The sequence below is a fragment of the Syngnathus floridae genome, chromosome 10 (genome assembly GCF_059516105.1).
Source record: "Syngnathus floridae isolate MCC-2025c chromosome 10, RoL_Sflo_1.0, whole genome shotgun sequence".
In the NCBI taxonomy this organism is placed as follows: Eukaryota; Metazoa; Chordata; class Actinopteri; order Syngnathiformes; family Syngnathidae; genus Syngnathus; species Syngnathus floridae.
Genome location: NC_142422.1, coordinates 13,128,732 through 13,150,106, shown reverse-complemented (window position 1 = coordinate 13,150,106; position 21,375 = coordinate 13,128,732). Strand labels below are relative to the sequence as shown.

Here is a 21,375-nt window from a genome sequence, read left to right as displayed (position 1 = left end):
GACAAATAGCAATTAAACTAAACCTGACCCAGGCGTCGTCAAAGCCGAACGAGCTGCGCTAATGCGAGATGCGCTCGTTTTCCTCATTTTCTGGATGAAGTGGCGCTCGGCCTCACGTGACGTGCTATTATGCATGCGCTTGTTCAGCCAGGGCCACTCGTTTACCCAACAACAGAGCAAACCAAATGCTAATTCCGCATTAGAATATGGCTGTAGCTGCTCTTAGCATATGCTAGTGTCTATTAGCATAGAGCGCGAACCCCTTCAGCGTAGACAAGAATGGCGAGGAGCCCGATGAAGCCATTCGGTGTCACGGATATTTGTGGAGATGCACACTCAGTTTCAGAGGTCCACCTGCATAAAATACACTTTTATCACAACCATGAAAAGCGCCTACTAATTGTCACCCCCTACTACATATTTGGGATTCAATAGTAACACTGAAGTCATCATGTCGTGGCAGCTAATCGGCCTTGGGCACCTCATCATCACGACGTCATCAACCACCGTGTGGACTGCGACCAGTCCAGGGTGGAACCTGACCCGGGATCGGCTCAAAATAACCCGACGGCGAGCATCGTGAGCAAAAAGCCGCGGATGGAAATTCTAATAACTGATCTGCCGTTAGGCGAGGGCAATGTGATGGCCAATCGGACATTAAAATTTGACCCGAGAATACGATTCGGTTCCAGGCGCCGCCGAAATGATTTATCATTTCTCACAGGCGACACTTTTGATGATGTCGTTGAGACACCCGCCGCCTCCCGCCGCTCGTCGACCTTGAGCCGAGTCCCGTCACGGGAAAAATGACGGATCGCAGTGTCAAAAATCAATGGACACTCGAGCATAAAAAGCGGCTGTCTATTGACACATTTCATTTATTGTTAGCGGGAGGCCTACCGTCAGTTAATTTCGACTTTTAATGCATATGATGAAATTTTGATAAGAGCTCCTAGTAAATGTGATGGTGTTTTAAATGTTTAAAAATAGTTTAACAGTCAACGGTAAACTAAAATAAAAAAAATCACAAAAGTCGTGTTGCTAGCCGTCTCTCCCCCCAAAACTCATTTTGCTAAACTGCAAGCATGTCAAGTCAAATTCAACTCGTGCCTTGTTTGTCACGTAAAGGAAGGACGGAAAATAATGGCGGTGCTAGATGCCAAAGTATTGAGCAGCCGCCTTTTGCGCATTTCACTGCCCTCCTCGCCTCGCGTCCTCTGCACTCCGCCTTTTTCAGCTTCATTAGTGCCACGTCTCCACACACCAATTTTAGCAACGTCCGGCCGTCTCTTTGCACCGTCTCAACGACGGGGATGAAATTTGGAGCGATATTGATCATTAGCACTCCCGTCTCGTGAAAAAATGTAATTACGAGACTAATTTGATCTGGTTTCAAGTGGCGCTACTTGAATGACTCCAGTCGGCAGTGGACAAACTGTTGCCGGTGAATTGAATTCCCATAAACGGCTGCGAATTCAACTTTTAATCCAATATATACAATTGCAATCTAAAGCAGCTCGGCTGGGAGATATACACCGCCTCGGGATTAGCATAATAAAATACCGCCGTTTAGAGGCGGGGCTTTTTTTCCCCCTTCTTTTTATCGTTTAGTGTTTGCTACAGTTATGGCGGCTCGGAAGTTCAATTGAAAAAGCCCCGTTCACACTGATGAAATCATTTTGCCTTAGCAGAGGCAGAAAAGTCATTTCCCGCTGCGTGGCCTCCTCCGGCAGTGTGACAAACTACACGTCTAAAAATAAAGTGTGCTGGAGAAAAGACAGCGCCACACCAAGGTCATGAACTGCACGTCAGCTGCAACGCCTGACGGCGATGGAATAGCAATCAGTTACATGAGACGGGCACCAATAGGGTGCCTGTTGGTCAATCTGTTTGCCGATTTCAATGATCACCGATTGCGTGCACCTTTATTTGAACCCTTGCAGTTATAAGTGTACCTAATGTTGTGTCCAGAGAGTGCGCATGCACACCCAAATACAGGGGGTCCTTGGTTTACGACGGTCTCGAGTTACGCTGTTTCGTGTTTACAACACACGTCTCATATACCGTATTGGCCCGAATATAAGACAGTGTTTTTTGCATTGAAATAAGACCTAAAAAGTGGGGGTTGTCTTACATTCGGGGTCTAGACATTATACCCATTCACAACGCTAGATGGCGCCAGATATCTTTAAAGCGAATGCTGAACTTAACTCCCCAGGCCAAAGCGAACCCCTGTCACGAAGAATAAAAATAAAAATAGCGATAGCACGAAGAAGAAAAATAAAAAATAGCGGTAAGAAAGAAAATAAAATAAGAGAAGAGATCTTTTTTCAAACTTGAGTCTTGAAAAAGAGGGGGTCGCCTTCTAATCAGGGTCTTCTTATATTCGGGTCTATACGGTATTTAAAGCCTTTTTTCGATCTAAGCGGTTTTGCGTCGTAAGCGTCGTGAAGGCGTTGTAAGATTCGAAACCCGCAGGAACTAGTTGGTGCGTACAGCAGAAGAATAAACCCCGAGAGAGGCTGTGGACCAGGAAAGATGGCGTTACCCACTCACATGGCATACGCCATTTTGGACTGTTGCGTAATCTTGCTCTTGCAACGCCCCTTCCAGTGTGAAAGCCAATCACAGGAATAAAGTTAAGGAATTATTTTCTCTTTTTTATATTACAGTACTGTTTCATTTTATTCCTGTTCCTACTTACACCGATATTCGGTGTACGTCGCCGTGTTGGAATGGATCGACATCGTAAACCGAAGACCCCCTGTACAGTCATGTATATTTTTGTTACATAGTTAACAGACTTGTATCAAATTGTAATTATGTGTGCAAGAGTTGTGAAACCCCCCCTCCCCCCATGTGCTCTGACAGCATGTCTGACTTAAGGGTTTGTTGGATTTTGTCCACAATTTAGGGAGCGCGTTATCTGCGCCTCACGGCAAAAGCCATTGCCAATCACCTGTTATCCAATTTACTCACTGCGTGCTCGTTTGATTTCTTCGGATTTAGGAAAATGCTAAGACACTGAAGCAGAAATTAGACTTACACAGGTTGGTTGAGTTCAATCACAATTCTTGTCAAGAAAGCTCTGCTTTCAGGAAAGTACAATACAGCGCTGGGCCTTTCAAGAGCGGAAAGTCTCCATTCAGAAAAGGCAAAGTTCAAGGTTCTTTGGTCAGTTTATATTCAGTTGCACATGCCAGTGTGGGCTGAGTTTGATGGGTGATAAGTCTTTGGGCCGGGGCAAGTTCGCAGGAGAGTCTGATTCCATGGGAGTGGGTGCTGGTTCGGTGAGAGCTGGTTCCGTGGGGTTGGGTGCTGATTATAGGCGATTCGATGTGTGGGGGCTGTTGTTTTCCTTTCCGTCTTTCAGCCTTGACGATCATCTTTGGCTGGGCTGTCTCCCTCTGGCACCTGCTGGTTTTATCTCCAAGTGACCTTCCTGTAAACATTCTCCTCCATTCTTGCACATACACTGTTCCACCTCATCCATTCATCATTCTTTCAATTTTGTTATTTTGTACGGAATTATGTGAGCTTTTGGCTGTGACATCATCTACATATTTATTAATGTTCCCTGACTATGCATAGTTTGTACTCACCACTTACCATGTTTTTGTTTGTTTGTTCTTTTGATCTGCATGTACTTGCTTACGTCATCATATTCTTAGTTTAATCATGCTTTCAACCATATCTTTTCTTTGTCCAGAACGTTCAGTAGTAATCAAAAACTGGCGTCTAGCATTAGTCAAAACATAAGATACAATCAAGTACTGAACATTTTTAGACGACTTTGGCAGTGTCCGTGATTCAGAAAATCATCAGGCATGCATTAAACAGTTCCTTAAGGGTTATTAATCTATTCAGGCAATATATCAAAAAACATTTGTTATTTCAAAGTGCTCAGAAATATATATCAGATCATAAAGTTATAAAAACCTTTCTCATTACCACTTATCAAAAATGTCTAGTTGTGTCTTCTTTATTGATTTGGTGTGTAGGTATAATTATATGCTTAAAATGTTTCTTTTATTTATTGAATATGTGAATATACTTGTCTGCTTATGTACTTTATTCAATAAGGTTTGAGCATATCTGTTTTTGTAGCTAGGCAGGACTTTTTGTATTTCGACCCCATTCCTTCAGGTTCCAGACGACAAAGCTTCTCCAGAGTGATTTTGTACACAAAAGTTCTCTGCTATTTTTGCAACAGCATCAAACGTAAAATTCCACACTTAGCCCGAGGTGCAATTCCCCAAATAATGCCCGACTGTTAAAAAATGAATTAAACCAGATAATTACAATGTTGCCTTGATTTCTCTAAATTGGTTTTATTAAGCTTTTTAGCGCTTTTAGCGCCTAAATGAAGCGAAAAGCAAAAAGTTGTCGCATCAGCCGAGGGGATGAGAAGGGATAAACATTTAGCGACAAAAAGTCCCGCTTTTGCAAATCTAACATCTGATCGCTTCAATTAAAGTAATTGAAGTTGCACAAAAAAGCCAATCGACGGAATGTGTCAAAGAATTCCGTAGAGCCCGCAAAGTCACCTAAACCCAACACGAGGCCGATTAAAGGCTTCATTTGTTGCATCTGTGTACGCTTGTGTGCGACGACCCCCCCTGCCCCGCATCAGCCACCGGCTTCCTCCTCCAATCAACAGCATGTACGAGTTGATGTTAAAAGGCTGTCGGGGCGCTCCGCATTAATACTTGGCTAATTAGCAGCAGGCGGCGCCGTCACAGCCGCCGCTCCGCGACACAACGTGTCGACGTCTCGTCCTACTTATTGTGCCGACTTCGCCGCGCAGTCGGGATGGATTTGTCTTTCGCCGGCACAGTCAGGATGGATTTGTCTCTCGCTCGCGGCGGGCTGAAAACAAAGCCGAAATGAGCACGCCGGCAAATTAGAGAAGATGAGAGCGCAGCGCAACGAGCGAGCCTTGCTTTCAGTTATCAGTCAGCACTAATACAAACACAATTTCGTCAAGATGGGCCAGTTTATGCTTTGGCTTCTTGCAAAGTTCCCACTGCAAATGCTGTCGTCCGCGGCGCAGGTGGCGAGCCATGTCAGGGACGCTTTGTTGCCTTTCACTTTGCGTGGGCGACGCGTCCTGGTGCTACCGTCGGAAATGAAGCCCCCCGAAACTTTGAGTCATTTGCTTTAAACTGGTTTCTTAGCAACAAGGGGTGGTCCGACTTGCTCGGTTCACTTCCGTCTCTCCTCATGACAAGGTTGGTGAAGTGTGCAAAATTGTTCGCTCTCTTTGTGAAAAAAGGATGTTAGTTAACTTGCTGTGGATAATAAGACCACAAAAACGATTTCTGGTCGTATGTGTAGTATGATCATTAGCAAAGCATCAAAATCCCCTCAAATGGGATGAAGTGACTCTTTTTGTGATGTAATTCAAAGTCTGTTATACCTGCACCAGCAGCTTCCCCTCCACCATCGGCGCCACCGCCTCCATCCGTCATCCTCGAATCTGTTGCCACAGCAGCAACAGCGTGACAAGGAGAGACGGTCCAAATGTCATGTGAGTCATTGGGTGCGCAATCTGTGTGTGCTTGTGGAGACGTCAGTCCGCGGCTGCAAGAAGACAAAGCTGCTCCCTGCTACGGCCAACCTTCCAACCGAACGGGATTCTGTGCGCTCGTTGATGCCGAGCGGCCCTCCCAGGCGAAGACGTCACCCATCCAAAGCCATGAGAACCCGGTCTGCAGGCATGCTGACCATTCCGTTGTGTTACCCCAAAATAAAACCACATCCAGTCTTCATTAATATAAGAAAATGTCGATAGCCCCCCACACATTGATGCTGCCCCACCTGCCTTTAAGTAAATCAACACTTGTTTACAATACGAAAGTAAGCCAATTGCACGAAAAGGAACGTACGCTTCTTCGTCTCACAACAGAAGCACGAGGCTCTCCAAGAAGACCCTCACGAGTGTGTTCCTCAGAAGAAAAAAAAAGAAAGGGGCTGAAACCTCAGGAGAGGCAGTTCAAAAGAAGTAGAAGGGAAAAAAATCTTCTCGCATGGCAGCATCCGCGTTTGCGTGGGGTTGGCATGGGGTGGGGGGTGGGGGGACAAGTGCAAAGAAAGCAGAAAGTAATACTGTCGTGTAATATTCTGAAACAAGGCTTGTCCCATCCCCCAGAGAAAATATTCCACATCCGCTGCGACAAGACCCACCATTTCCTCTTCTTTTTTTCCCTTTTTTTCTCGCTGTCCTTTTGTAACAACACAATGTAATCATAACGTGATGTACGCCAGCCACCTTTCTTGAAGCCCCATTCAAATGTTTCAACTCATCAAAGAAAAGCCACAGGGCGAGTGCAGGGTTCGTGGGGAGCATCCTAATAGTGATTAAACCACTTGAGCCCCCACCCACCGTCCCTTCACACATTGCTGTTTCCACATAAGGGAAACAAGCCAACTAATTCTTGTAGTGCATCAGCAGCGTTGTCATTGGTTCTACTCGATCCTGCGCTGACTTCAAGGGCAAAAATACACCAGAGTCTTGTACAGTGGCAGAGCTAGAGGGGAAGCCGCAGGTGACTAACCCCCCCCCCCCTCCCCCCCTGAAATATCCCTCGACCCCGCCAGGTGCCAGACCTGACTATTGACTTTTGGGTATTTTCATAGTTCTTTTTCATCCAGTATTTTCTTTCCCCACATTTCCAGCCATTCCATAAGGGAAACATATAAATCTTATTTATTGCGAACCCCCTGAGATATCCTTGGCCACATCAAACAAAATCCTAGGTCTCTCTGCCAGTGGTCTTCCACTGATCCAGAAGTCATGTGCACAGCAGTCTACAAAAATTACCGTGATATTAAAATGATTGCCACGGCAGTGTTTGTCGACTTGATGAAAATCTACCAGAGCGTTGTATCATGTAAAATTTTCTTGATGAAGCAGCATGTGGCGCGTGGCTTGAGGTTGTTTATGAACGTCCTGTTCCGAGTGAATGCAAATAATTGTTTGTGATGATACAGCTTGTGTTACATATGTGATTGCAGCCGCACGGCAGCGTACGGAAGGCTGCAGTCTTTGTCATCACCCGCGAGAGCCAAAATGCCGCTCAGGTTGCCGAGGAGTCATGGCGGGCGAGGGGGGTGAAGCGGAGACAAAATGCAAGGGAGGGAGAATAAGTGACGGAGGGGTCACAAGGTCAGACGTGGGCAAGACGAAAAGAGGAAGCTGGTGGGAGGAAGGCTCACTTCCTCTTTACATCTCCTCGGCTGTCGGAGCCACGCTGCCATTCCGATACACGCGGCAACAAAATTTAAATGAAATTGTTCTCATTTCATCACGTTGACGTGTGCTTCAAAAATTAGGCGCAGTTTAATCTCTTAAATGCTTGGATATTCAAATGGTTCCAAATAATGCTATAAAAATGCTACCTTCCTTCCATCCTCCCTTGCTTGCTTCCTTGACTTCCCGAAAAAGTTGACTTCCAAAGTGTCTCCCACTTTAGTTCCACTTTTTATGTGACACTTACACGTTATTTGTCATTTTATAGCACCTGCCAGGCTCATAATGGAATAATTTGGGCTAATAACAGTGATCATTTATTTGCAGGTAAATGAGTTCCTTGATAGCTTCAAATAGTGAGTAAATGCCATCAACTTGAGATGTACGTTGTTAGGATTGCGTTGCCTTTATGTAGCAGATGACAAAATGTTAGCTTTCATTGTGTAACCTTCATGACGCTAAGGAGAAGAACGTGTCTTGCTCCAGGAGTTAGCGTTGCGTTGCACCACCAGAGGCAAGATAAAAAGATGGCCGCATGAAATGTTAACTGTACTCGAGAGTTTCTGTCTTGTGATGTAAGAGCTTTTTTCCGTTCGACGTGTTATCAATTTAAATACAAGCCGCCGCGTCGGATGATAAAATATCAGGTGGACTTCGTCCGTGGCCGGATGACATCCGATTTGCATGGGACGGTATAATCGACGTCGGCGTTGGTGATATTACCGCGTCCCCCCCTCCATTTGAATCTGGTTTTGCATTTTTGCCTTATGGTGATTTATTCTATGCGCCCCAGCCAAGATGGCATTTTACCTCCGCCGCGCTCAAACAAACATTGCCAAATGCAAATGGAGGCACGCCGTGCCGAGCGGCTTCCAGGTAGAGATCCACATCAAATGAATAAATCAACGTCTGCTCCAAATGTTCTCGCTCCCCTTCAAGTCTGGGACAAAAATGGTGGGCATGAACGGGGGTGGTTGTGGTGGTGGGGTGGGGATTGGGGATACAAATCTGCCGCAAAGTTAGACAAAAAAGGGATAAAAAGGAACAAAGAGCCGGAAAATGTCAGAGCCAAGAGACTCGCAGCGATGGCGAGATTAGAAAAGTGAGTGTCAAAAGGGGAGATGGAGGATTAGCCCATGGAACGTTACTGCAACAACATGGCAGAAGGGGAACACTTGGTGAACAGAAAAGCCATCTGTGCGTCCACGTCCAGTCGGGCTGCTCAGCGTTCTTCGGCCCAGAGGGAAAATGCAAGTGGCAAACTTTGTTTCTGTAAGGGTGAGGGGGGGGCACAATATGGGTTTATAAAACAATAAACAAACATTCCTAGAAAATCACTATGTCTTATCACAGCGGGTCAGTACAAATCTTTGAAGTGGAACCATTCAATGCTTGCATTGATGTCCATCAATTGATCTCATAGGGAAGAAATGTCGAACGGTGTCATGGTATGTCTTGCGCTCGACTTTGAAGGTTTACGGTAGTGCATCTGACACACACACGCGCACACACACACACGGACGCACACACACACATACACACACACACACACACACACACACACACACACACACACACACACACACACACACACACACACACACATACACACACACACACACACACACACACACACACATACGCGCACACAATCGTGCCAAAGTCAGCCATGTTGCAAGGCTGCGGCGCTGTTGAAATCCTGCCCAAGCCGTTCCACTCGCAGATTCAATTACGGGAATGATTCATCCCGCCATTATGACGACTGTCACATTTTGTTGTGTCACACAATAAGGCAGAGAGGGGAAAACAAACCACTCGCCAGACCCCCCCCCCCTCCCCCTCCAGCTTCCCTTCCTCACCCTCCTCCTCCCCGCCTCAAGCTGCCCTCCTCCATCCGACTTGTTTTTGTCTTTTGGCTCCCCCCTCCCCGCCTTCCTCGCCTTAGTCTTCATTCATCCTCTGCTCATCTCCGGCCGGTACAAGGCCAGATAGCCTTTCTGATTTTCTCCAAGCGCCACCCCACCTCACCCCGCCTCACCCTTCTCCCGTCCAGCTTGTCCTCCATCATTCTCTTCGCCTACCTCACTCCCACCTCTTCTCCTTGGTCTTTCTCTCTCGAGATAATTAGGATCTCTGATTTTATGCTTCTCTCTTTCATAACAGACACTGCAGACGCAATATGCAGGCAGCCAAGTCCACTCTCATGCACGCGCACACGCACACAATTTGCATTTGCATACACGCGCGGCAAGATTAATGCCCCCTGATTTCTCTTTTCTTCTCGGCTGCATTTGCAGGCAGGAATTTTTTAAAATATTTCTCTGGTTTTGCCTTTTGTGTGTTTGTCGGTGGCATGCAGGGTGGCTTGCGCCATGAAAGGCGTGCGCGTGCGTACAACAAGGGGAACTGGGGTGCAGCTGGGGCGGGTGGGGGTTAGGGGGGGCTTCTGCAGACTGGCAGCTGTTCTTAGCCCTTGTTACTGTGACTGTGTTATACCGTACCTGTGGTGGCGATACAATTGAATATTAAATTTATATTTGAGTTTTTGGCGTGGGGAGTTCTATGTTTAGCGGTCCACAAACGGTGAAGCAATCCAAAATGACAGATAATAACACATTACTCACAGGCATATATTCTTTATCCTCTGTGTAGAAGGACCTACTATATGACTAAAATGAATTGCATAAGCGCCCTGTAGTTTTATGATTGTGTGTTGGAATGTTGGTGTGGTCCTTCAAATGGCTTGAAAAGTACAATCTCTGTATTGTAATCATCCTTCCACCCATCTATCTATTGTCCTCGTCTGTCCATGCCACGTCCCCCTCCCTCCTGCATGTATGACAAGCACAATAGGCGTGTTTGCCGCCTACCACAATATCATTTCCTGGCTGAGAGGCTTGACACTAGATGTAATACTATACCAGATAGAGAGTCATTACTCATCTACTTTTATCTGCACCAACTCACCAAAATCACCTCAAGCCTAATGTGGATGGATGTCTTGAATACATTAAACTGGGAACCAGATAAAACAAGCGCCTCGTGTCCAAGTGGAAATGATAACATGCGCCAGCCTGCCCGCCCATTTTAGATCCGCATCAATTACAGCCGATTATGAGAGCCGGGCAGTCAGCACGTCCAATCTCGCTAGCAACTTCAAGACGACATACTCCAGGAAAAAAAGAATTGATCCAATGGTTATCTGTGCCTTGTGATACGTTGGCGGCACGTCCATGACCTCGCCTGCCTCTCACTTCAGGTCAGCTCAAGAGAAAATGGCTGTCCTGTATCTCGGCATCAGAACGTCCTTCCAGACAGGCGAATGAATGCGACGTCGCTTTGTTATCGGCTCGCCAGGCTCCTGGGATGGAAGCCATGCGCTTCTTCGAGCGATGCAGCCTTCGGAGGAATCAATCAGCAACTTGTAGCCGTAGGTTGAGGAGGAGCCGCCGCTTGCCGGGAGCTTAAATTACGACAATCTCGCCGTCTCGCTTGATCACAAAATTATGTAAACACGGCGGCAGGCAAAGTGTCTGTAAAAGTGCTCTTTCTTCTCCGACTCGCCCCTCTCTCTCATTCCAGCCAACCACTTTCCAATCTCCTCAGCCCGGGCATTCAATTTTGCTTCTTCGATTCCCTCGCCTCACTCATCCTCCTGGATTCCACGCCCCCTCCCTCACCCCCCCCCCCCCCCCGGCGGGAGTACAGATGCTGTTATTTTCCCCATTCTAATGCTGTCAATAGCCCTCAGTAGCAATGAAATAGTGGCCCGTTTCCATCTCCCTTTATTGATAAAGACGTAGAGGCCTCACTCCGAGGGCTCTTAGTCATCTGCTTTTGGGTAATAGCCAATTGGACAGCCTGGCTCAAATGCTGGCCCTCTTCCGGGATAGGTTACCCACGACGTTTTGATTGAGTGCGGCTGCGGGCCCACCTCTATGGCCCCTGATCGATACGCCATCAAGCTGACACGCTGCGAGTGCACGCCATGAACATGCTGAGGCCCGGTTCGCTCGACAACAGCAAGGCCGCACATTTGACACCAAAGGAACTCACATTTGTTTTCATGGCGCTTTTACCGCAGCTGGACCAAAGCGGTTTACACAAAAAAAAGAAAGAATGGATAATGACATGACATGCGCGCTACTACCGTCGTGATCTGTGCCCTGTGACCTTTCATGGCACACCGATGGGAAATCACGTGATCTCAGTGTGTAGTTAAACTAATCATTGGTTGTTTTCCCCCCCACAACAACATTCCGCTCGTTTACACACACACACACACACACACACACACACACACACACACACACACACACACACACACACACACACACACACACACACACACACACACACACACACAGTTTTGTGCATACACGCTCTGCTTGGACGCAAAACAATGTCTCCCACCGCGCGGCCATTTTTTGCCGAGGTGTCGCGCTGGGGTCCGTCCTCAGTTCACTTTGACCAGGGCAAAGCGTAATGAGGTCACCGCAGCCATCTGCACAGTATGATGTCGAGCTATTATTATTAGCGCCATGTTTCCTCACGCGTGCCCCGCTCCCCCCTCGTTTTTTTTTTTTTTTTTGCACGCTCTTTGACACATGAAATACAGGAACAATAACATAGAACAAAAGCAAAAGAAAGAGTGGGGCATGTTGCGTGGAGAAAAGGGCATCAAGTGAAACCGAAGAAGACGAACAGTTTTCCATTTTGTTGAACGACTCAATTCGTTGGGCGTTTTACGTGCGTGTTGCAACTCTTTGAGCTTGTCCACCTGCTCCATCCTTTCTCGCCATGTCATCAGTCGGGGCCAGGCGGCATTGCCTTGCCCCCAGGCTGCCTGCTTAGCAGCTGTAATCGTTTTCTGGATGAACTTGGAAAGAAGTTGATGTCGAGACACGAGCGAGGAAGCTGAGCCTCTTGTTTGCGGCGACGCTGTCTTTGAACTGCCTCCGGAGATCTCAAGGCTGAGGCCTGTCACTTCCAAAAGAGCCAGTCTCTGCCGGCGAGGGAATGCGCCGGGCATATTTCACCCCCAGACAGGAGGTGCACGGCGGCACCACATTAAATCTCGCCACAGTGAAAGTCGAGTTTAGTGAGAGCAGGCGCAACTTGTTACGGCACACGATTGAAATCAGCGATGAAGAACATGTTTCTTCCCAGGGGCCATTTGCGCTACCTCGGTGGGCTCAACTATTACTACAGTAACACTGTGGGGGTTACGTTCCAGACCATCCGTCACGATAAGTGAAATCCGCAGAATTGAAATATCCTATTCAAATACTCCCTGGCTGTGCTTTTACAGCTTTTACAACACTTAGATTTTTAAAGGTCTTTAAACGCACTTTTAAAATAATACAAATATAAAAACACGTAATATACCGGGAGAAGGGAAGCGCAATGGATAAGAAAATATTGTACAAACAACATACTGATCACTCTGTTCCCACTGAACAAATCACAACCACCCCCCTAAACTAATAAATTTGACTCATCATTATTGATTATCAAGTGATCTGACAGCTGTCCCATTTTGTAGGCGTAAAACGCAGGATTGGAGAGTATCTCACCTTCAATAATGTTGCACTTTTGCTAGGCTGAGCTGAAAGACTTGCCATTTTCATTCTTTTTGTTTGTTCAATCAATGTGATTTTCAGTCCATGAACGTGCATCATGTTCTCCGTTCCCACAGGTGGCAGTACAGGCAGCCAGCAGACCGTTCTCCATGAGGAGCAGTAGAAGATGCCGGCTCTGCCAGCACTGCTGCTGTCAATACACTTGCTGTCCTTCCTGCTGCTAGCCAACATGCCGCCACGTTCGCTCTGTCAGACTCCCGTGCTCTCTGCCGTTCGCTTGGGTGAGTTTCAGCCTCCAATCTTTCAAGTGGTGTTTCCGGGACAGCAAGTCAGGATACTGCTGTCTTTCCAAGATGGAGGAGAGAAATTCTTAACTTTGCCATGCAAAACTCTGTAATTTTGTGATTCATAATATATTTTTCCCCAAAACTACCTGTGAACGACGACAGCGACGCAAAGTTAAGCTCCGCCTTCATCACAAAAATGTTGGGTCCAATAATATGTGAGAAAACTGCATTTGCATCACGAACCACATCAGTTGGCGAGGCCTGTCTGCTGGTAGAAAAATATCAATGATGTCGATTAATTATCGATTAATCGACTTGAAAAAGCTTCTGAGCCCTAACCTTCACTCATGTAGCATTGTCCTCTGTTTCTAAACCGTTAAAGTTCTTGGTTTGTTGAAAATTAGGCCTCGGCAGAGCAATTACAGTAAAATACACTGCTGCCGAAAAGGAGCAGTCATTTTTCCACCTTTAACTCAATCTCAAATAAATCATCTTATGTCGTTACATTGCTACAAAGACAACAATCGCTCCACCTGCCTTGCGATATAGCACTCCATACATGTTCTGAGAGAAAACAAAGTAGATTTCGTAACATTGAAAACTGGATCCCGCCGACGTGCCCAGAATGAAATTTGTTGCTGCTGCAGTTCTTTCACTTTTGACTTGTCATCTTGTGTCTTCATTTAGCTTTGTTTTTTTGATAGCAATAACGACAACGTTGAAAATTGGGACCTGCCACAGCGCCGAGAATGAAATTTGTGGCACCTCCAGCGCTGTAAAATAAAAACAACTGAATGGTTTGACTAGCAAGCTGGTCCACTCAGTATCTTTAAGGGTCCTCACTAACGATGCTACAGCATCGCGGCCTCTTAAACAAGCTTTCACGAGGTGCGTCCAACAAGATGAAGAGTCATTTTTGCCTTAATGTGACGGCTTGCATATCTGATTTCCTACCTGCTGCTGGGATTGAAACAGCTCTTGTGTAATCAGCCTTGCAAAATGTCAACCTCGCAAACAGGAGCAGCGAGCAGAGTTACTTTGAGTCGCCGCTATTTCGGGCCATCGCTATCATTCTTCAATCTGGTCGAGGGAGCGCATCACTGCCTCGAGCAACTCAACAGAACAGAAACAGTACAAGCAGGAGGCGAGACTGAAGACAGTCCAAAATACAAACAGAGCTTAGACCTGGAAGGGCAACTTCAAAGCTGGAGGGGCCGCAATTTTTCATCAGGGCGACTGGGAGGGGCGGGGGTGGGGGGGTGGGGGCACATACAGTTAGAACTGAGACCCATATGCCGCCTGGTGGTGCTTGGTGATATCACAACTAAAAACTGCAATCAGCCTCTGGGTATTTGCAGTTCAGCACTCACTGATTCAGATTCTTTTTTTTTTTTAAACAGATCTGAAATATATATTGTAATAGTTTGTTTTCTATACATCCCCATCTCTCGCTCTCTGTCTAGCGGCCATTTTGGATGACCAGTCTGTGTGTGGGCGCGGCGAGCGTCTGGCGCTGTCGCTGGCCAGGGAAAACATCAACAGCCTGATGGAGGGCCCGGCCAGAGCTCGAGTGGAGGTAGACATCTACGAGCTGCAGAAAGACTCCCAGTATGACACCACTGACACCAGTGAGTCGTGCTCTCATTCAAAAAACTCAAACTGTTCCGCTGTTGCTCAACTTGGATGAATGAAGGCGTTAATGCAGCTCTGGCTTTGGGAAATGGTAAAAAAACCTACCGTTCTCATTAGCACTGTGTTTCTTCTTTCCTTCTTTTCTTAAAGAAAGGCTGAAAATGACACCGGGAGCAAAAAAAGCACTCAGCTTTTTTCTTTGATGGTTTTATGCTAATGAGTTTATATGTTCAGTGGAGAGTGCTGCTGACCCGCCAAGCCGGTCTCATTAAAAGCAGTGGACCAGTGCCCTCCAGGAACAGCGCTTTCTGTCCGCCACTGTGCCCAGTATGGCTCTCTAAAATGCCCATTTTGATAAAAAATGAAGCATCGGTGCAGGCTTGAGACTCCCTTGCTCAAATTCTGATACTGTGGCTCTCTGACCCTGCCATCAGCCCCTGGCACAATGTCTGCTTGTGCATGACTAGGCTTGTGTACATATGTGCGTGCGGCTGTGTGTGTGCGTGCGGCTGTGTCTTTGCCCGATGGGCAGGAGACTCTGACTTGTTTGCTCAAAGCCATTTTTTTGACAGGGTCTTTAGATCGGAGAGCTCTGTCATCTTATAGCTATGACTGTCTGAAGTGCGTGCACACGCACGCACGCACGCACAGACACATACACACACAACTAACATACCGACGTATACAGCAAGCACCAACATATACATTGGCCTGTGTCACTACGGGCTAGTGTCATTTGAGCTTCAAAAATCCCACTAAAACAATGATATGTTTTCATTATCCTGACTCAGCCACATTCATAGCTCAGGATGGAGAAACTATGTGAACCCCTTGTCTTTTTGCTTAGCGGGACATAGAGCTGACTGTCATCAAAGGAAATCCCAAGTTTCCTTTAAATGGAAGCAAATACAATAAAACAGCAGAGGTTCTGAAAGTGAGCCCTGGTGGAACACCACACAGTTGTGGGGCGGAGTCCTAATTGGTAATGGTCGGAAATTGCTCCTGACTGTTGTGCAGGTCTGATCTGCAACAACTGCACACATCAGGCTGACATTGTTTCCGCCATGAGAAAGTCACCCAAGAGCATTTCGTGCTGTGCTCTTGCAGTCATCTTGTCTAGCGAGAATAGCAACAACGCTGAATAGACACGCTGTCTTACCATGGACTGATGAATGCTGAGGCTTTTTCAGCTACCTTTCACCACCTTTTCAACCTTCGTGCAAGATAATTTTTTTTAGCTCTTTTTTTAGCGTGGCACGGTCCGAATCGGACAATGCTTGTTGCGAATAGCAAACTTGTGTGTATTTGTTTGAGGCCGGAGCGCATTTAACCCATCTCCTCAAACTCATCATATTGATTGCACTCTTGGCTGGCCAACTGCTCACGCCGATAAGCTCTTGGAGAAGTCGTTAGCTGACGGTTCGCATACTTTTTTTCCCTTCACCCTGCACTGTGAATGTTTACATGCGAGGTCAAAATGAAAACAAACAACAAAATTGTTTTTGGGCTATTAGTTTAACGTCGTTGGTTTATTCTTTGCTAAAGATCACATTTCATGATAAGAAATGAAGCATTTCAAAAAAAGTCCTTGCAACATAAAATTGTACATTTGCTTCGGACACAGTCAGCGGCCTGGCCACCATTGGGTCCAATCAAGCCCTTTTAGTTCTCAGACTGAAAAGTGAAATACAACAAAACTGTATTTGGGTTATGATCCTTTCAAGTATGGCTCGAGTGAGCCCAGGTATCACACCGGGTTGTCAAAATAGATTATGTTTGATTTGACAGAAAAAGCCTGAGAATTCTACTTAAGTCGTGTCCATTCATGTCCTGCCTACAAGCTCGACTCGGCTCGTTTGACTCCCCTCACAGCAGTCCGTCTCATCTTGTGAGATAAGAGCGCTTGTTGACCCACAGGTTTGGCTCAGCGATCTCATTCAGGCGTCACTGAAACGTCTTCGAGCCTGTTGTTGTTGTTGTTTTCCTCCCTGACTCTCAACAAGCTGGACATAGCAAATTGTCTGGCATTGATTCATTTGGTTTTGTTTCTTTTTTTGCTCTGCCTGGTGACGCAGGTCAGAAAGTGATCTCCAAAATCAGAAGATTTGGTCCGTCATCTGTTTTGGATGGCAGAGCTGTTATTCGGCAAACATCTGGTTGTGCGTTCGCTGGCTGATGTTGGGCCTTCCTTTTATTTGCATTCGTCAGGTGGACGGCGTGAGTGAGCGTGAGAGCGCTATCGATCGCTGCTCGATGTGTTTTTTTCCCCACTGCCCATTTGATTTTGGCCACGAGAAGCCTCATTTTCACTCCATAGCGTGAGTCTTTTGTCCTTCTAGCTAACTTTTAAGCATTTATTAGGCATTTATTGGGAGAAATCAATCATTATAATAGAACTTACACTTACAAAGGATGAGTACATTGAGCCAAAGCATTTATTAAAAGAGGGCCACTATTTGAGGATATGAAAAACTGATTGTTTTACTTAATCTCCACAATGAACGAAAACACAAATGGAGATACCGTATTTGCCGGTGTATAGGTCGACTCGGTGTATAAGTCGACCCCCTAAAATTCGACGGAAATTTACGATTTTATGATATATCCTTTGTCGAGCTCAATTGTTGCATTATATTAAACTTCAAAATTCAATCAGAAATATGCGAAATTTATTGACGAAATGTGTTCAAATTCCGGGAGGCCGTGCGGATGCGCAGTGGCCGGAAATAACTCCAGCCGAGCGGATCGGCTGTTTATAAGCACCGCGGAGGAGATCGCGGAGCCTCATTCGACTTCCAGCGGCCGGCGAGCTCGCGCACGCCGCCCGGCACCAATGGGAGGCCGGAAATAGCTCCAAGCCGAGCGGATCGGCACTTTATAAGCACCGCGGAGGAGATCGCGGAGCCTCATTCGACTTCCAGCGGCCAGCGCACTCGCGCACGCCGCCCGGCACATCTGGGAGGCCGTGCGCACGCGCCAAGTGGCCGAAAATAGCCCCCGCCGAGCGGATCGGCTGTTTATAAGCACCGCGGAGGAGATCACGGAGTCTCATTCGACTTCCAGCGGCCGGCGAGCTCGCGCACCCGCCCGGCACATCCGGGAGGCCGTGCGCACGCGCCAAGTGGCCGAAAATAGCCCCCGCCGAGCGGATCGGCTGTTTATAAGCACCGCGGAGGAGATCGCGGAGCCTCATTCGACTTCCAGCGGCCGGCGAGCTCGCGCACCCGCCCGGCACATCCGGGAGGCCGTGCGCACGCGCCAAGTGGCCGAAAATAGCCCCCGCGGAGGAGATCGCGGAGCCTCATTCGACTTCCAGCGGCCGGCGAGCTCGCGCACCCGCCCAGCACATCCGGGAGGCCGTGCGCACGCGCCAAGTGGCCGAAAATAGCCCCCGCCGAGCGGATCGGCTGTTTATAAGCACCGCGGAGGAGATCGCGGAGCATCATTCGACTTCCAGCGGGCCGCGCACTCGCGCACGCCGCCCGGTTCAAATTTTCTAAGTGCAACGCACAATGAGATGCATGAGAAACGGCCTTGGTTACCATCACATTTGAAGCGATGACTACGAAGTTAAATTTTATGACTCGGTGTATAAGTCGAGGTCGATTTTTTTCGGTCGATTTTGGATCGAAAAAGGTCGACCAATACACCGGCAAATACGGTATGTATCTCTCATCAAAAGCGGCTTTTTGATGCAGCTCTGGTGTTGGCTCTCATTACTGGCATGCTCAGTTGTTCTATTTTTCTTGTGCTGTTGAAGTTACAATAGGGCAAAACATTTCAAGCAGCTGCAGTAGCGGTTGTTGTCCTTGGGGGCGCTCCTCCTCGCAAATAAGTCAGATTACAGACAGTCGCTACAATGGGATCAATGGATGAATTCCAAAACTCCAACCCCGCCTGGATTCGGCAACGGCGTATGAATCTAACGTTTTTTTGGTCCACTTTCTCCCCGCAGTGTGTCAGATTCTACCCAAAGGTGTGGTTTCGGTGATTGGGCCCGCCTCCAGCCCCGCGTCCGGCTCCACTGTCAGTCACATATGCGGTGAGAAGGAGGTGAGTGAGTCTGCTACGTGAAAAGTTGGCAAGATTATAATATTATTCTAATACTATACCTCCTTGCCCTCCGACTTGCAGATTCCGCACGTGAAGATCGGTCCAGAGGAGACGCCCCGCCTACCGTACCTGCGCTTTGCCTCGGTCACCTTGTACCCCAGCAACGAGGACCTGAGTCTGGCCATCGGGGCCATCCTGCGCTCGTTCAGCTACCCGTCAGCCAGCTTGCTCTGTGCCAAGGCGGAATGTGAGTATGCGCACACCCTGAGAAGAAAGAAATGCCTCCCTATGTCATGCTAAAGTAAAGGTAACACCATGCTGCCAATGTGGCAACTATGATAAAAAAAAGTTAAAGTTAAAGTCCCAGTGATCGTCACACACACATCTGGGTGTGGTGAAATTTGTCCTCTGCATTTAACCCATCCCCGTGTGATTTTGATCCATCCCCTGGGGGAGAGGGGAGCAGTGAGCAGCAGCGGTGCCACGCTCGGGAATCATTTGGTAATCTAACCCCCCAATTACAACCCTTAATGCTGAGTGTCAAGCTTGGAGGCAACGGGTCCCGTTTTTATAGTCTTTGGTATGACCCGGCCAGGGTTTGAACCCACAACCTTCCAGTCTCAGGGCGGACACTCTACCACTAGGTAACTGAGCTGGTAATTAAGTCACTTTATTTATCACGCTAGTGCTAGTTTAATATTGCTAGCGCTACTATATATCAGGGGTGGGCAAACTTTTTGACTTGCGGGTCGAATTGGGTTCTAAATTTTGACCGGGGGGGGCTGAACCAGGAGCAGATGGATGTAGTGTTTGAGTGAAGTAATATAAAAGACGTAAAGGTCATTGCATAAAGGTTTTGGCCTTTAGTAAAGCATGGATATTAAAAAAAAAGCTTTTTGAAAACAAATGCATTTATTAACAGCATTAAAAAAATATTTCACCAAAAGACTGCTGCTATCAGTGATTCTCATTAAATACGACACTGTTATTATGAATAACAGTTTCCGTCACTTCAGTGCCTGCAGGTAAGATTTATGAAAGATGTTTATCTTATGAGGCGAAATCACATCAAATGGCAAACATTCTGACCAAATACATCATCTTGAAGAATCAGTGAAAGAATACATCTATATAAAGTAATAAAGAAATCAAAACGGCAACACGGTGACGAATATCTGAAAATCAGAGCAGAGCTTTAACTCACAAACACCTGGTGACAGAGGTGACGAAACGGGACACACTTCCTTAAAGTTGGCCTTAAGAACTTTAAAAGTTAAGATTAGTCGCAAACAAGTGGTGCATCAATGTCCTTGAGCATTCTGCATTGTTTGAAAATGAGATTGGTCGCTCGTTTTAATCCCTGCTATTTGTACAAATTATATTCAAAATGCATTTTTTTTTCCTGTACAACAAACTTGAGAAACTCCCCTTCATTTTTAGTGGGAACAGTGTTGTTGGTCTCCCTTTTTTTGCTACTGCATCATAGTCTGGAGTAATATTTGCTGTGGCAATACTTGGGATAGAGCCGAGGTGTTGGTGTGTTAACCTAGATCTGTGATGGGTTGATATTCATGTGGCTGAACGTCACGTCGCACAGGTCGAGCCAAATTGTCCACTCTTTTTTAAACACTCGGCACTCAGTGTCCACCTTTCTTTTCCTTGGGCCGCTCATTTTAATGCAAGGATTCCAGGGGAAGGTTTGTGGGTGGCTTTAGCGTAAAACTGTATCTGAAAGCTCAGCGCGCGAATTACGAGAATGCTGACGTCACAGCCCACACTCGAAATTCGGCGTGTCCGTACTACTGAGTACGTACACGCACTTGTGAGTGTGCACCGAGCTTTCTGACACGGCTTCCGGTAGTAAATGCGCGGGCGGGTGGTTCCTCATCTACTGGGGAAACGCAGTCATTGCAGGGAAAATGACCCAAAAATGTTTTTAATAATACAATTTATTCAGGGTTGGCAGGCCGGATTAAACGGCCCCATGGGCCGGATGTGGCCCGTGGGCCGTATTTTGCCCATGCCTGTTCTAGATGCTAGCTACTGTACATTTGTGACCGATGAGTTCCAAAATGTGTTACTTAAAACATTCAGTTCAGTTTCCAAAGGCGAAGGTGTCTCTGGAATGGATTCTTTCATATTCAGTTCTGAAAATCAGCAGGTGTCCCAAAATTGAAGGGCCAGCAGGCCACTCTTGTGCTGCCTGCCAAACCGTTGTACAGTTCTGTTTTCAATGTAGAGCGTGACTGATTTTTAAAAGCGTGTTTTTCACCGTTTGGACAGCGTTCATAAAGTTGAGCTCGTGCTGGAGGCTTTTTTTTTGTTTTATTTATTATGCTTGCATGCGCATCCTCCTGGGAGGCTTGTCAGGCCGCACTCATCTAATCATAGAAGTAATGTTGGAATGTTTTGTTTTCGGAAGCAAAAAATGACGAGGCTCTCAGACAGCGTCAGGGAATTCATTATGTTCATTTTTGAAAGAGCACATTATTGATTGATTATGCAGTGGCTTATCGGAATCAAAGGATGGACGGCGCGCTGTGCTGTGCTGCGCTGTGCTGCGCTGTAG

At 46.9% G+C, this 21,375-nt stretch overlaps 1 protein-coding gene across 4 annotated transcripts in view; it reads left to right on the top strand.

Moving 5' to 3' along the window:
- The window catches only part of grik5 (glutamate receptor, ionotropic, kainate 5), an 82,225-nt gene that overhangs the window by 38,258 nt on the left and 22,592 nt on the right, over positions 1-21,375 (top strand). For all 4 annotated transcript variants that reach the window (XM_088387252.1, XM_088387253.1, XM_088387251.1 and 1 more), the window contains 4 exons: positions 12,951-13,115; positions 14,585-14,749; positions 18,709-18,806; positions 18,888-19,053. In XM_088387252.1, coding sequence (XP_088243378.1) covers positions 13,001-13,115; positions 14,585-14,749; positions 18,709-18,806; positions 18,888-19,053 — 544 coding nt within the window. In that variant the 5' untranslated portion in view covers positions 12,951-13,000. The remainder of the gene's footprint in view (positions 1-12,950; positions 13,116-14,584; positions 14,750-18,708; positions 18,807-18,887; positions 19,054-21,375) is intronic.